The 16,130-nt window shown below is 43.9% G+C and overlaps 1 protein-coding gene across 4 annotated transcripts in view; it reads left to right on the forward strand.

The window, feature by feature from the left end:
• The first annotated feature begins 346 nt into the window (after positions 1 to 346).
• DNAJC27 (DnaJ heat shock protein family (Hsp40) member C27) overlaps positions 347 to 16,130 on the forward strand; it is a 40,345-nt gene continuing 24,561 nt past the window's right edge. Inside the window, exons 1-2 of one of the 4 annotated variants that reach the window (XM_063441987.1) lie at positions 347 to 497; positions 7,048 to 7,260. In XM_063441987.1, the coding sequence (XP_063298057.1) occupies positions 7,174 to 7,260 (87 nt within the window). In that variant the 5' untranslated portion in view covers positions 347 to 497; positions 7,048 to 7,173. Of the gene's footprint in view, positions 498 to 6,917; positions 7,002 to 7,047; positions 7,261 to 16,130 lie in introns of those variants that run through there. The other 3 variants (XM_063441988.1, XM_063441989.1, XM_063441986.1) reach the window with 3 other exon arrangements.

Raw genomic sequence — 16,130 nt, forward strand, 5'->3', positions numbered from 1 at the left:
ACCCTGTGACCTGGCAGTTATGTATAATACTAACAATAATAATACTCTGGAAGGGGCGTTGCCTTCAAACTGGGCTCGCGCATTGCCGTTGCTAGGAGACCGTTTTCCTCTCAACCAGGAGCCGTTAGTCTTCCGGTGCATGCCGGGTAATGTAGTCCCACAGGTGACAGACAGACGCACAAAAGATGAAATCTTGGCAGAGGAGGGGCACAGGGCGTGACGTAATCCCTGACCTGTCACTCATATCTGCTTAGCCAGGTGCCACCGTACCGTTACGCTCCCGGTGCATGCCGGGTAATGTAGTCCTACAGGAGACAAGCAGATACCGTTGAGGGGGCGGGGCGTGGGGGTCCCTGTCCGTGCTCGGAGGGGTGACGTCACCATCCTTGCCCCCCTGTGTCATGGCAGAGAGAGGGGAAGTGGGGGGTCTGTGAGTGTCCCAGCTCGGGGGTCTCTGAGAGACAGAGAGTGACAGCCATTCACCTGCCTGGACACAGGTAACAACACCCTGCACCCACTCACACACCTCATAGATATACCATACAGATATAGATATACCATACAGATACAGATATAGATATACTATACAGATATAGATATACCATACTATATAGATATACCATACAGATATAGATATACCATACAGATATAGATATACCATACAGATACAGATATACCATACAGATACAGATATAGATATACTATACAGATATAGATATACCATACTATATAGATATACCATACAGATATAGATATACCATACTATATAGATATACCATACAGATATAGATATACCATACTATATAGATATACCATACAGATATAGATATACCATACAGATACAGATATACCATACAGATACAGATATAGATATACTATACAGATATAGATATACCATACTATATAGATATACCATACAGATATAGATATACCATACAGATACAGATATACCATACAGATACAGATATAGATATACTATACAGATAAAGATATACCATACAGATATAGATATACCATACAGATACAGATATAGATATACTATACAGATAAAGATATACCATACAGATATAGATATATATTATATCCAGCTAGGGAGCAGTTATATAGATATACCATACAGATATAGATATACCATACAGATATAGATATACCATACAGATACAGATATACCATACAGATACAGATATATATTATATCCAGCTAGGGGGCAGTTATATAGATATACCATACAGATATAGATATACCATACAGATACAGATATATATTATATCCAGCTAGGGGGCAGTTATATAGATATACCATACAGATATAGATATACCATACAGATATAGATATACCATACAGATACAGATATACCATACAGATATAGATATATATTATATCCAGCTAGGGGGCAGTTATATAGATATACCATACAGATATAGATATACCATACAGATATAGATATATATTATATCCAGCCAGGGGGCAGTTATATAGACATAACATACAGATATAGATATATATTATATACAGCTAGGGAGAAGTTAAATCCCAACCTTTTGTCATGACATCTATCATAGTCTTCACTTCCTTTTGCCACCTTTAATCTACACTTATCTTACAACACCATCAAACTATATCTTACAGGCATTCAACATCACATGCTAACTCTACAACCTAATACACATAGCTTCATGTCATCTTATCCGATAAAGAACATACTCAGCGGTATTCAGAGAGCCGTTCCTCCACGTCCCTCGCAGAGATTACCTATAGACAACACACTTTTCCAATCATTGTCTGACCTATTAGACTCCAAACCTTTTCACTCTACCACCAGCACAGTCAAAGCTGCCATGTACATAGCATTCTACGGGTTCCTCAGGCCAAGATAATTCACTGCTATCACCACCACGCAGACATACAGATGTCTTCTACGCACACATCTACGCAAACACATGGATCACTACATACTGTCACTACCCCAGTCAAAAACAAGCAAACACGCACCTCCAGTGGAGATCACTTAGTTCCCTACCCAAAACAAATTGTGTCCAGGGGCGGCGCTAGATTCCTACCTTCAACTTAGCACATCACCACCATCACAACACCTATTCACACTACAAGGCTCTGTACTTACTACCACTACTTTCATGAAATACATCCTATCCCTGTTAACCATGCTAGGTTTTAACCCTTCTCACTACTCAGGTCACTACTTCCGCATAGGGGCGGCCTCCACAGCTTCCAGCCAGGGCCGGTGCAAAGATTTTTGGGTACATAGGCGAAGATGTATTTTTCTGCCCCCCCCCCCCCTCCCTCTCCCCCAAAAATAACATCTTCACCTATGTGCCTCTTAACCAGCCCCTCTCCCCGTCCATTATTGGTCCCCTCCCTTCCCCGTCCCTTAGTGTTCTTCTGACAGTCACACACTCAATGACAAACACACAGATTTACTGATCTGACACACACTCATTCATTGACAGACACACTGATAGTCACACACAGACTCAATGACAAAGATGCTCTCACTGATTTTCCAGACACACATACACTGACACACTCACACACTCACATGCAACACTCATACAATCACTCACAGACACACACACACTCATATAATCACTCACAGACACACACGCACTCACAGTCACTCACAGACACACATACACTCACTCACGCACACAATTACAGTCACTCAGACACACATACAGTCACTCAGACACACATACAGTCACTCAGACACACATACAGTCACTCAGACACACATACAGTCACTCAGACACACATACAGTCACTCAGACACACATACAGTCACTCACAGACACACATACACTCACTCACATACACTCATACACTCACTCACATACACTCATACACTCACTCACAGACACACATACACTCACGCACAGTCACACATACACTCACGCACAGTCACACATACACTCACGCAGTCACACATACACTCACGCACAGTCACACATACACTCACGCACAGTCACACATACACTCACGCACAGTCACACATACACTCACGCACAGTCACACATACACTCACGCACAGTCACACATACACTCACGCACAGTCACACATACACTCACGCACAGTCACACATACACTCACGCACAGGCACTCACACAGAGACACACAGACACTCACACAGAGACACACTCACAGACACTCACTCACAGACACACAGACACTCACTCACAGACACACAGACACTCACTCACAGACACACAGACACTCACACATACACATCACATACATTCACTAATTATTTTAATAAATAAACATTTTTCACCCAGCCTCCCTACCTGGAGAGCTGGTGTGGATGATAATCATTCCCTGGGGTCCAGTGGGGCTGCTGGGCGGCGGGCGGCAGTGCTGTGATCAGACGCGGCGAGTGAGCTCTAACCTCTCTGCTCTGCTCCCTCACACGCTGTCTAGTGATGCCGCGGGAGCCGGAATATGACGTCATATTCTGGCTCCCGCGGTATCAGCAGACAGCGCGCTATGAAGGCAGAGCGGTGAGATTAGAGCTCCCTCGCCGCGTCTGATCACAGCACAGCCGCGCCGGGGGTCTAGATAGCTTCCCTCCTGCCGGTCACTGAAATATTGCGCCCCCGGAGCGGGTGCGCCCTAAGGCGGCCTGCTGGACCTTATGGACGCGCCGGCCCTGCTTCCAGTGCTAACATACCAGTGCACATCATAAAATCACTGGGGCGTTGGAAGTCATCTGCATATACGACTTGCATACCCAAACCTACACAAGAATTAAGAAATGCATTTAAAGAAATGTCTGGATAATTGTATATATATTTGTTGACTGTAAATCTTTGGTTATTCACTTTTTGCCCTCTTTATTTACTGGCCTACCGTATCGTTGGTCTCGGCACACCACAACCGACTTTGCTCTTTTATACTATCCTACGTTCTTACTTGAACCTTACTCCATATACAGCTAATTGCCCCTTACACAAGTATTAAGGCCGTTTGGCCTGTAATTTTGGGAGGGGCTTAAATTAAATCACTCCCCTATATAAGGTACACCCCTTATCTGACTCCATATCGATCAAGGTCAGCTTCTAAATGACCCTCCCACCCACTCCTCATTCTCAAAACTTTATTTTTCTTTCTATTACTTTACTTTACTTTCATTACTTCTTGGTGGGCCGTCTTTCTTTACAGGCCTACCGTATCGTCGGTCTCGGCACACCACAACCGACTTTGCTCTTTTATACTATCCTACGTTCTTACTTGAACCTTACTCCATATACGGCTATTTGCCCCTTACACAAATATATATCTATATCTATCAAGGGGGAAGTTAGGGGCAGTTATATTTGTATGGGTCTGTTATATATAGCTAGAAGTCGTTTTATATATATATATATATATATGTGAAAAACAGGAGCACTCGCTTGGATTTTTCAAATGTGAATAAACTGTTTAATCACAACTCAGCATCAACGTTTTGACCCTTCAGGAAGACCCTGAAGGGTCGAAACGTTGATGCTGAGTTGTGATTAAACAGTTTATTCACATTTGAAAAATCCAAGCGAGTGCTCCTGTTTTTCACCTTTATACCTGCTGGCCTGGAGGCACCCTGGTAATACACATTTTATATACTTTTTTTGGGTTGAGTGCCAGAGTCTGGTTATATATATATATATATATCTATCTCTATCTATCTATCTCCAAAAGATAGCTGCTCACCGCTACTGTCAGGACCTGTTATTTTGACCCTGAGGAAAGTCCGGAGTGGGGACTGACACGTTGATCGCTGATTTTATCCTGATTTAAATAAAGACCGATGAGCAGCTATCTTTTGTATCTTTGGAGTCCAGGCTTCAGCACCCGGCTAATGTGAATCTACTAAGCGTCAGTGCAGGGGAATTTTTCTGTTTATATATATATACATGCATACATAGCAAGGGGAAGTTATATACATTTTGTATTATTTTTATGTTATTTATATAGCGCCAAAAAATTCTGCAGCGCTTTACAATGGGTGGACGAACAGACATGTAGTTGTAACCAGACAAGTTGGACACACAGGAACAGAGGGATTGAGGGCCCTGCTTAATGAGTTTACATGTTAGAGGGAGTGGGGTATAGTGACACAGTAACAGAGGGATTGAGGGTCTGCTCAGTGAGCTTACATGCTAGAGGGAGTGGGATATAGTGACACAGTAACAGAGGGATTGAGGGCCCTGCTCAGTGAGCTTACATGTTAGAGGGAGTGGGGTATAGTGACACAGTAACAGAGGGTTTGACGGTCCTGCTCAGTGAGCTTACATATATATATATCTCAGTTATATAAAGCTGGGGATCATTTATATATAGATATAGGGGCCCTTATAACAGGATGTTTGGGTGCAACATTCTCATTTTTATATATATATATAGTGGTGTATCCTGGTTTTGTGCTGCCCTAGGCAGGACAAAACTCAGGCGCCCCCCGACCCCCTCGCCCCCCCCCCCCGCGACACCCCCACCCAACCCTTCCCCCCCGTCCCGCTTTCTAAATACACACACACACACACACAAATTCACTGACAGATACGCATACACTAGCTAACAGACACACACACTCTCTGTCATACACACACACTCTCTGTCATACACACACACTCTCTGTCATACACACACACTCTCTGTCAGACACACACACTCTGTCAGACACACACACTCTCTGTCAGACACACACACTCTCTGTCAGACACACACACTCTCTGTCAGACACACACACTCTCTGTCAGACACACACACTCTCTGTCAGACACACACACTCACTGTCAGACACACACACTCTCTGATATATAATATAATGTAATATAACATATATAATATAAAATATATAATATATAATAATATAATAATATATAATACATATAATATTATAATATATTATATATATTTATTATATATATTATTATATTATATTATATTATTATATTATATTATATATTAGATTATATATATTTAATATATATAATATATATATATAATATAATATATAATTAATTTAACCTACCCCCCCAGCCTCCTTACCTTTGGGAATGCTGGGGGGGGGTTCTCTATCTCCCTGGGGTCTAGTGGGGCTGCCGGTCGGGCTGCTGGGCTGGTTGCTGGGCGGGCGGCTGGCGAGGGAGCTCTTCCTCTAAGCTCTCTGCTCAGCTCCCTCGCGCGCCGCAGAGTGGGGCTGGGAGCCGGAAGATGACGTCATATTCCGGCTCCCAGCCTCACTCTGCGGCGCGCGAGGGAGCTGAGCAGATCGCTCAGAGGAAGAGCTCCCTCGCCAGCCGCCCGCCCGCCCAGCCCATCAGCCCGACCGGCAGCCTTGTTAGCCGCAAGGCTAACAAGGCACTTGCCCTGGGCATTTGGGGGCGGCGTTTTTTGCCGCCCCCTGGAAAATGCCGCCCAAGGCAAATGCCTTGTTTGCCTTGCGGCTAAAACGCCCCTGTATATATATATATATATATATATATATATATATATATATATATATATATAATAAATACACAAGATCCATCACAAAATATACACAAATACACAACCATCCCCCCATGTTTCCTATATATATATATATATATATATATATATATATATATATATATATAGCCAAAAAAAATCAGCAATCCCAGGACTTGTATAAGAAATGAACATCAGTCTTTATTCCAACGGTCAACGTTTCAGTTCCGCTCGGGAACTTTCATCAGGACAGAATACCTATAATATATATATATATATATATATATATCTCAGTTATATAAAGCTAGGGATCATTTATATATAGATTTGGGATCAGTTCTATACAGCTAGTGCCAGTTATTTATATATAGATAGGGGCCCTTATAACAGGAAGTTTGGGTGCTACATGCTCATTTTTAATGATTATTCTATTTTGAATTTTGTATATTATATATCTTTTACTATCAGGAAAGTGATTAGTCCCTAGGCATGCACTATCCCTTACCCTGATACCTAATGTGTCTTCTTACACCCTTTGCTGGTATGATAATAAACCCTTTTTATTATTTATCTCTGTTTATTTCTAGATTTTCATTTGTCGTAAGATAAAACGTTTTATCTTTGCACCTGCATGTATAGCACAACGTCGCCCACACACCTTGCTGTATCAAAACCTGTCTGTGTCACTCAGGAAACTCAAACATAGCTCTGCCATGGAAACCAACCTGCAGAAGAGGAAGGAGAGCAGAAAGGCTCTGCGAATCAAAGTCATCAGCATGGGAAACGCAGAGGTGGGCAAGGTAAGGGTTAACACGCGGACTGCAAGGTGGGCAATGGTACGCAGCGGTTCTAGTGAGTCCTGGTATCGGGAATCATTATTGTTCATGTACATACAATGCTGGGATGGAAAATTATCAATGTGCAAAATCTAAAAATGTTACCTGCACAGTGCACACTATCTCAAATCCCTATGTATATTTAAATAAAATAAGTTTTTTAGTATCACTGCAATGACCGTTAGTGTAAGCTAACCTGCCACATCAAGGTAAATAATTCACCTTGCTACTTACTGCTAAAAGGCAAAATCTCTTGAGACAAAAAGTTGAATTGTGTTTGTTTGTTTATAGAAACCACTACACTTTTATGCATATCCCACGCATGCTTAAACTCCTTTACTGTGTTAACCTCTACCACTCCAGCTGGAAGGCTACTCCATGCGTCCACTACCCTCTCAGTAAAGTAATACTTCCTGATATTATTTTTAAACCTTTGCCCCTCTAATTTAAGACTATGTCCTCTTGTTGTGGTAGTTTTTCTTCTTTTAAATATAGTCTCTTCCTTTATGTATTTAAATCTTTCTATCAAATCCCCCCTGTCTTGTCTTTCCTCCAAGCTATACATGTTAAGACCCTTTAACCCTTAATAGTGCATATTGAGCAGAACTGAAACATGACTGTTTAACCCCTTAAGACCGCAGGGCATTCTATGCCGTCCCTATTTTGGTGGCTCTAAACGCCGCAGGGCGGCATAGAACGCCCTGCGATCTTTTGTACTTACCCAATCGCGGTATGGGGACTAACCTGGGAGCCCAGGGAGTCCCCCTCCATCCTCTTCGGCCCCCCTGGGCCATGTGATCGTGAGGTCCTTGCGAGGACCTCGCGATCACTTGGACGGCATTGCCGTCCATGTCAATGCCAGTAGGGAGAGTGCCTGTAATGACAGGTACTCCCCCTGCTGCCTGAAAATAAAATAAAACATGTTAAATCGTTAAGATACGTTCATTGATGTAGGTAAAGAAAGTGTTAATTTAGAAAGTTGGGGGGAGGGCAATGCCCAGGCAATGCTTGGATAAGTAAGGGAAGAGGTTATGAATGGGTAGTGTAGATGCTGAGTAGGGTTAGGGTTAATGCAGGTGTATTGTCCAGGTTTTGCTGAGTCTGGGAAGGATTGGGTTTGTCTTTAGTTAATATTTTGGCAGTGCCAAGGTAATATTGAAATTAAAGGGACACTCCAGGCACCAAAACTACTTAGTCCTAATTGATTTGTCTGAAAGCATGCCTCTAGTGGCTATCACACTGTTCCTAGAGATGCTTCCTTTTTAAGACCTTTGATACGTTTCAAAGATCTCACGGTACCATGACTCCCAACATGGGGTATTTACTGGCTACATATTGGTGGAAATGTTTTTTTTCCACTCATTTTCCTTTCTAGAAGTAGTTTTTATGATTGGTGTTTAACTATCTCAGTCCTGGAACGGCCTGTTGTGTTCCTGTCTCATCCAGTGAAGTGAAGGGATCAGATGGCATATGTTTTTAATATTCACATCAGATTAGATATTCTAGCGAGCTGCAGCCATCTGTTGTGTGTTTTGATGCAGCATGCAGGGTGGGCGTGCGTGCTTCGATTCGCATCAGCAGAGGAGTTAGGAGACCGTTTGCCCTATTACCAAGGAACCATGGCAGGGTACTCCTGGCGTAATAATCACTACAGTGGACTGCGGTGGTTCTGATTGTTGGATTAATACGTTAAACATTGTCTAAAACACTGCCATTGTGGCCATGTGTATTCTGAGATTTTATTATTCTGTGTCTCGGTAAGATCAATTAAACTAATAAATGTGTGTTCCAATGGTAATCTGAATGTGCCAGTGTCTAGACACCACTCTCAGCGGACAAACCACGCTTGGCAGCATTGTTTAACAGATAATGGGGTGTATACTGCCACACCAAGGCGTACTGGATCAAAGAGGGCCAGAAAAGGTAGTTTCTGGAAAGAAACGGTAGTTTCTGGACTGACATTAGCAGAGGCAGCAATACATCAAATTGTCTTGTTATATTCGACCATTGCTGCTGTTTCCCACACTTTCAATGTGCCACCTCCTGTTTCTCCTACCCATCTATGTTGATTGTTCCCGGGAGAAGGACCCTGTATTTTTTTTTTGTCAAATTTCGCACTATTTCTTAGATGTATTGTACATTTTGTCTTTTACTTGTACCCATGTACAGTGCTTTAGTATAATAATAATCATAAGTACCGGAGTGTTTGGTAGGATGTCTGCTTTGAAAGATTTAGACAATGCCTAGTGATCTCTACTCTCTAACCCAAATTCCTCACATTGCTCGTCCTCTGATAACGTGTCCTAATGTGTTCTAAGACCTGATTGAGGACACACGGGGTTAATAAATGTTTCCCTACACAGAAGGATGATTTCAAGTATTTCCCAACCCCCCATCCAAGTGTGGACTGTGCTCTATCTGCACAGATATACCTGAAAGCAGTCTGACTCCTATGTAAAAATGTATAATGAGAGGCGGAGCTTGAACTCAAACCTGAACAGACGCCATATCCCAAAGCTCTCCCTGAATAACCCTTAATTCACCAGATATCGCCTGAAATACTATCGATCCGACCCTGCAACCCAAAAATCTCAAACAAGCAAGTGGGGCAGAACCGGCTGATGCCTTTTTTCCAGCCGCAAAAGCAGCAGAAGCGGCGCCGCCGAGTTGAGGCCTACCGCCCGCTGACAACCGCGGACCTCGAGGCACTCTTGAGGAGCAGCTACACAGGCCACCCAGAAGCGGAAGGGCCGACATACGAACCGGCTATGGGCCGACGGTCTCAGAAACCGACTGCGGGGCCCGATACCAGGGATATCGGGACCATGCTCCAGCGGCCGGCACAGCACCAAACCCATACGTCCTCGGAGGAAACCCAAAGCGAGGCTGAAACCGAGCCACGCGGCCGGGAGGCAGAGACGACACCAGCCTCTCGGGCACCAGTGACACCAATTACGGAGGCCTCAGACGACACCGCTCCGTCCACAAAGGGCGACCTAAAAATTCTCCTAGCCAATATACACAGACTGCTGGAGGCGGACTCAGCAAAGATCAAAACAGAACTTAAAGAGGTCAGAGAGAAGGTTGGAGCGGTTGAAGACGGGGTAACGGAGGCACACAACAAGATACACGCGATGCAGGACACGGTCCTCCAGCTGCAACAGTCCCAAAGAATCCTGATGGGCCGGCTTGCAGTTATGGAGGACCGACACCGCCGGCTAAACATAAAGATCAGGGGAGTCCCGACCACAGTGTCCGCGGAGGAATTACCCCACTACACAAGACGCCTCCTCGCAACCTTATTACCCCCAGCAGCAGCCCGCAAGCTGACCCCGGACGGGGTATACCGTCTCCCCTCGACGACCCACACGAAAACTAACCTGATCCGAGACGTCATCCTGAGATGCCGCACTGTCCAGGAAAAGATTCAGATCATGCAGGCCGTGAGGGACAAAACGCCACTTTCTTTTGAGAACTCCGCACTACTGTTCTTTCAGGACTTATCCAGGGCGACGCTGCTGTGGAGAAAATCCTGTAACCCCGTCACTATTCAACTACGAGCAGCTGGCATAACATACAGGTGGGGAGCAGACAATTGTATCCAAGTCACACGAGACGGGACCACTCACGTCCTACAAACCATGGAAGAAGCTGCATCGTTCCTCCGAAAACTGGGGCTGCCCGATAGCACAGCAACCTCTGGCCTACCTACAAGCACCTGGGATCCGACAGCAGTGACACCCTTTGTGCCGCGATCCAGAGCCACACCGCCGCCAGATCCGTAAGATACCGTGCTGAGCGCTGACACTTGGCCATGTTAACGGGACATGGGCACCCACACCGTATAGACGTGGTTGGAAACCCCGATGAACATTACCTGGACTGGCTCGAGCTACCCTAGTTATAAATGTTTTCTTGTTTCTTTTACGCAAGTTTTTCTCATGTTTTTATGTTTTTCAATTGCATAGGAATATGTACCTCTATGGCTATAATATCACCCTCCCTCCCCCCCACACACACAGGAGCCACTACACCACATGCTCATGGAGGGGGAACCGGAGGAACTCACACATACGCAAGACCCAAGGTCTAAAGACCCCACAGGGGCTTTCACCTAGGCCCATACACCATATGGCGTTAATACCTCCCCACCCCCCACAGCCCCCCTACGTTAGGGGCACTGTACTAGCCCGCATTTGTAATCTTTTCTGTTAGATTGCTTAGATGGTCACCACGTCGGATTAGCATACTCACAATCACTATACTAAGCGTCAACCTAAACCAGGCTCCGGCCGGTTGAAGAGCTCCCAGCGGCTAATACGCTTCGGACACATCACTAAATTAATAAGTCAGCATGTTATAAAACAATTTCACTCACGCCACAATTATTGTCAGCTCACATGCTAGGTCCCTAGTACACCTGTTTTCATATCACTGTCTGACATACCATGTTCCTACTTGTATGTTACCTTTACAACAAAAAAAAAAAAAAAAAAACAGAAAATGTGCAGTTCTTTCTATATGCCACAAAGATCTAACATGTGAAATGCTTATAATCTACAATATGTCATGGCATAATAAAAAGTCTGCTTGTCAAACTATTGCACAACCAAAATAAAGAATTAAAAAAAAAAAAAAAAAAAAAAAAAAATGTATAATGATTGTATGAAAATACTCACTTGTACTCTTGTCAGTGATCTCAATCTGATTTAAGGTATGTCTACCATGTTAATTATGACAATTCAGAAAGGTTGGTTCGTTCTAAATTATTTCCAACATGTTTATTAATCCATTCATTAATGTTCTGAAGGGCAGGTATTGGATAATAAAATTAGATGTGTGTGCCTTTTATTAGGTTCTATTTAGATTTCTCACCATGTATAAAACCTGTTATTTGAAGTGTACATCATTCCTGTCAGGCTATTCACTAAGGTGTCAGTTCAGCTATTTAGGCATAGAAATGTAATTTAATAACCACTACGGCGACATTGTTCCGCAACAAAATGTCAAACCATTTACAAACAGGTTGACACTTGGCTCTCTCGACTCCCAGGTGCAGAAGCCTGGAATCGATCTCACTGGCTATTCATTGGCTGAGGGCATCATTGCTCACAGCCAATGAATGCAATTCTGTGCGTAGGAATATAGCCAGTCTGGAACGCTATTTCCTAGTCTGCTAAAGACACCCCAGTGACATTGCCGGAGGTGGAGTTACAAATTTGCTGCAGTCAGTGGTAATCCTTATTAAAGGGACACTATAGTCACCTAGTCCACTGTAATCCACCTCTAGTGCCTGTCAGTAAGACACCAACTTGAGGCACTTCTGCTGTACTGACCGAGTAAAATGTATGCACATGGCACAGAGGCTGCATGCACATTAGGTGATAATTTTCCTTTGTGCGGAGCATTGAATTGAACCATCAAGGAGGAGGCCATACTTCCTGTGACGGGGGAGGAGTGAACAGGAAAAAGGTGGGTAAAACTACTGGGACTAAGCAGAGCTAAGGGTATTCTAGTGTTAGGAGTACAGGTTTGTATAATTTTCCTTTAACTAGAATACTTTGGAACACAATAAGCTAGGAGCAGGAGATATTGCTAATACCCACATACGTGATAGAAATGGAACACGTGGAATATTAATCCCATTATAGCAATGCTGCTCTCGTGTTTTATATCCAATAGGTATTCTGTGTCATCAGGCGAAAAATCGGCCCGGGCAGTTAATGGCAGAGCAGCCCACAGTGAGGGGTGGGGCCAAAAAAGGGGATGTGTTAATTGTGTGTGAATGCATGGGGGTGTGGTGTGTGTGTACAAGCAATATAGAGTGTGTAGTGTGTGAGTGCAGTGTGTGTGTAGTGTGTGTGTGAGTGCAGGGGGTGTATATAAGGGGTATAGAGAGAGCAGGGGGTTAGGTGGGTTAAAAGGGGGTATGATGGCAGGGGTGGCTGCTTAATTAATTTATCAATTAAAATATATGTATTCCACCCCCTTCCCTCTAATTATCTTGCTGGGGTCGAGGGGAGCATGCTGAGGACAATCTCTGGTGGTCCAGCCGGGAGGTTATTTGGACTGTACCTCCGCAGGGTACAGATCATGCTTCTCCCTCTCCGGAGGGAGGAAAGATGTGTGAATCTGGCCTACCTGTCTCCCTCTTGCGAGCGCCGGTACTACTGAGCGTTGCCGCTGGTTTCCATGGCAACACTGATAATATTGGAGCTCGTGAGAGGGAGAAAGGTAGGCCGGATTCACAAATCTTTCCTCTGGCCAGGAAAGGGACGGTGGTCCCTCATAGGGCCGGCAGGGGAGATCCTGTGATCTCACCTGCCGGCCTCAGCCCATGGCTATCGCGGCCCACCGGGCGTTTGCCCGATGGCCAGTCCGGGCCTGTGTGTCATCCATTATCTCCATGTACTTTCTTAATCAGCTCCATTATTTAACAGCAGCATCCTTCAAGCTGTGACAATTCCAAACACTATGCCATCTGCACCAGTGAAAATAAATGGGATTTGCTTTCCTTCTCTCTGTATCAGTCAATCAATCATTGCTGATTTTTTTGTGTCGTCGTTTAGAAAAGGCTAGTTTATATAGTGTGTGTGTGTGTGTTTGTTTGCGCAGATTGCCGCTTGCCCTGTTAGAAAGATAATCTTTCTACAATCATACAGGGTTATTCACTGAAGTGAGAATTCAAAGTTAAGGTCAAAATAACCGAACTTGAACAATTATCTAAATCAGCTATGCTTTCAGTTTGGCTACTCTGGCCTTAAATTAGAAATTTACTCTGAATTCTCACTTTAGTAAATAAAAGTGACAGAAAGAACCAGTTAAAAACAAGAGTGCAGCAATAACTTTTCTCCTTTTTTTCTCCTTTAATCGCAGTGTTTGCCATCATTGTGCAAGTAAAAAAAAATCATATTATTCTGCAAATTAAAAAAACAACAACTAAGAAACCAAATTAAATTATTTTTGTATTTATCAATGTTTTTTGTATATATTTTTAATGGGAAATTCTTTCATACTCCCTGATATTTTGCTTTCCCTGTAATGGACCATGGCAGTAGTACTCCAGGGTTAGCTCCTCCCATCACTCCCATTTTAGCTCATAAAAGGACACATAAACCATGATAACAGTTTGAAACAAGCCAACGATCAGGGAGGGTGCTTAGTGCTGCCATTACCGGAAAAGGAACAGATCGGTAAGTATGAAACAATTTTCAGTTTTCATGGCCCAGGCAACACTACTTCATACAATGCTGACATTTTATTAAGTGACAAACATTGGTTCAAGAAGTCAATAAGGCGGCAGAACCAAATTGAGCCTCTTTAGAGGATCTCACATCAAGTTGATGATGACCATGTAGCCGCTTTGCAGATCTGATCAGAAGAGACTTGTGCAACAGCTGCCCAGGAAGTGAATAGAGCTCAGTTGTAATGGGCTTTAAGACCTTTGGAGCCGGAACCTGTTTAGTCACATAAGCTTAATGGCCTAGACCAGCCTGGTTTTAGGAGATCCTTACAGGCCCTTATCATGTCCTCCAGGGAAGATAAAAAGACTAAAGGATCTTCTCCAGCTGAAAGCTCTGTTTAGGTAGATCGATAGACAGCGAACCACATCCAGGATCTGAGACAATTGTTCCTCCTCAGCAGAATGAGATGAGAAGAAAGCAGGTAAGATGCTCTCATGGTTCATATGAAATGATGAAACCGCTTGAGGCCTAAACTCTGAAACTGTTCTCAAAATCACCTTATTCTGTTGTAACGAGATGAAAGGTTCGTCTGATATGTGCTGCCAATTCCGGTACTCTTTTACCTGTTGTCAAGGCAACCAGAAGTAATGTCTTAAGAGTAAGGAGCATAACTGTAATCTCTTATAGGTTCAAATGGGGAACCTTGTAAGGCTGAAAGGACAAGTGGCAAATCCCAAGGAGTAGAAATGGACGTGATAGGAGGTCTGAGCTGCATGACAGCCTTCATAAAATGAGCCACATCAGAGTTGAGTGCCCGTCTCACTCAAGATAAGGCTAAAATGTGGACATATTCAGGCGGAGATCCTTGTCCAGGCCATCTTGCAGAAACCCCAGGAGATCCACAGCAGAGAAGGACCCTGGGGAGATACCTTTGGTAGGTGCACAGTCAGATAAGATGTCCCAGACACGATAATAGGCAGCAGAAGTAATCCGTTTCCTTGCCTGAAGAGTAGTTAAAATGACCACATCTGAAGACCACTTCTCCTTTAATCACCTAATTTCAGTCTCCATGCCATCAGCTGGAGGGTTTGCGGAGCCGTGTGGAACTAAGGACCCTGAGACTGCAGGTCCTCTCTCACTGGCAGACTCATGTGGGCTCTCCATGGAAAGACTCAACAGTGGGAACCATGGTTTCCACGGCCAATATGAACAGCTATCACCACCACTCGTTTGTCCTGAATCCTCCTGAAGAGGTTGAAGATAAGGGGAATTAGATGAAATGCATAACCTTTACGGAGATTACAGGAACAGCTGAGGACATCCCAACCTTCCGCCAGGGGATGATGCTCCTTGGAGAAGAATCTCTGAACCTGCCTATTATGGAAGTTTGGCCATAATGTCAATCTCCGGAAGACCCAATCTTTGAATCAACATCTGAAAGGCCCATTTTGCTAAAGAGCATTCTCCTGGCAAGATTTGGTGTCTGCTCAGGAAATTTACCTTGATGGAATCTGGAAGATATAGCGCACACAGCCCCATAAGGTGTTTTTGTGCCCATTTCATGAGGGGAATCATGATGCTCATCATTTTCGGGCTGTGGCTGTGATGCCACCACTGCAGTGTTGTCCACCTGTAGTTTCACCAGTAGTG

Source organism: Pelobates fuscus, chromosome 2 (genome assembly GCF_036172605.1).
Source record: "Pelobates fuscus isolate aPelFus1 chromosome 2, aPelFus1.pri, whole genome shotgun sequence".
NCBI classification, from domain to species: Eukaryota; Metazoa; Chordata; class Amphibia; order Anura; family Pelobatidae; genus Pelobates; species Pelobates fuscus.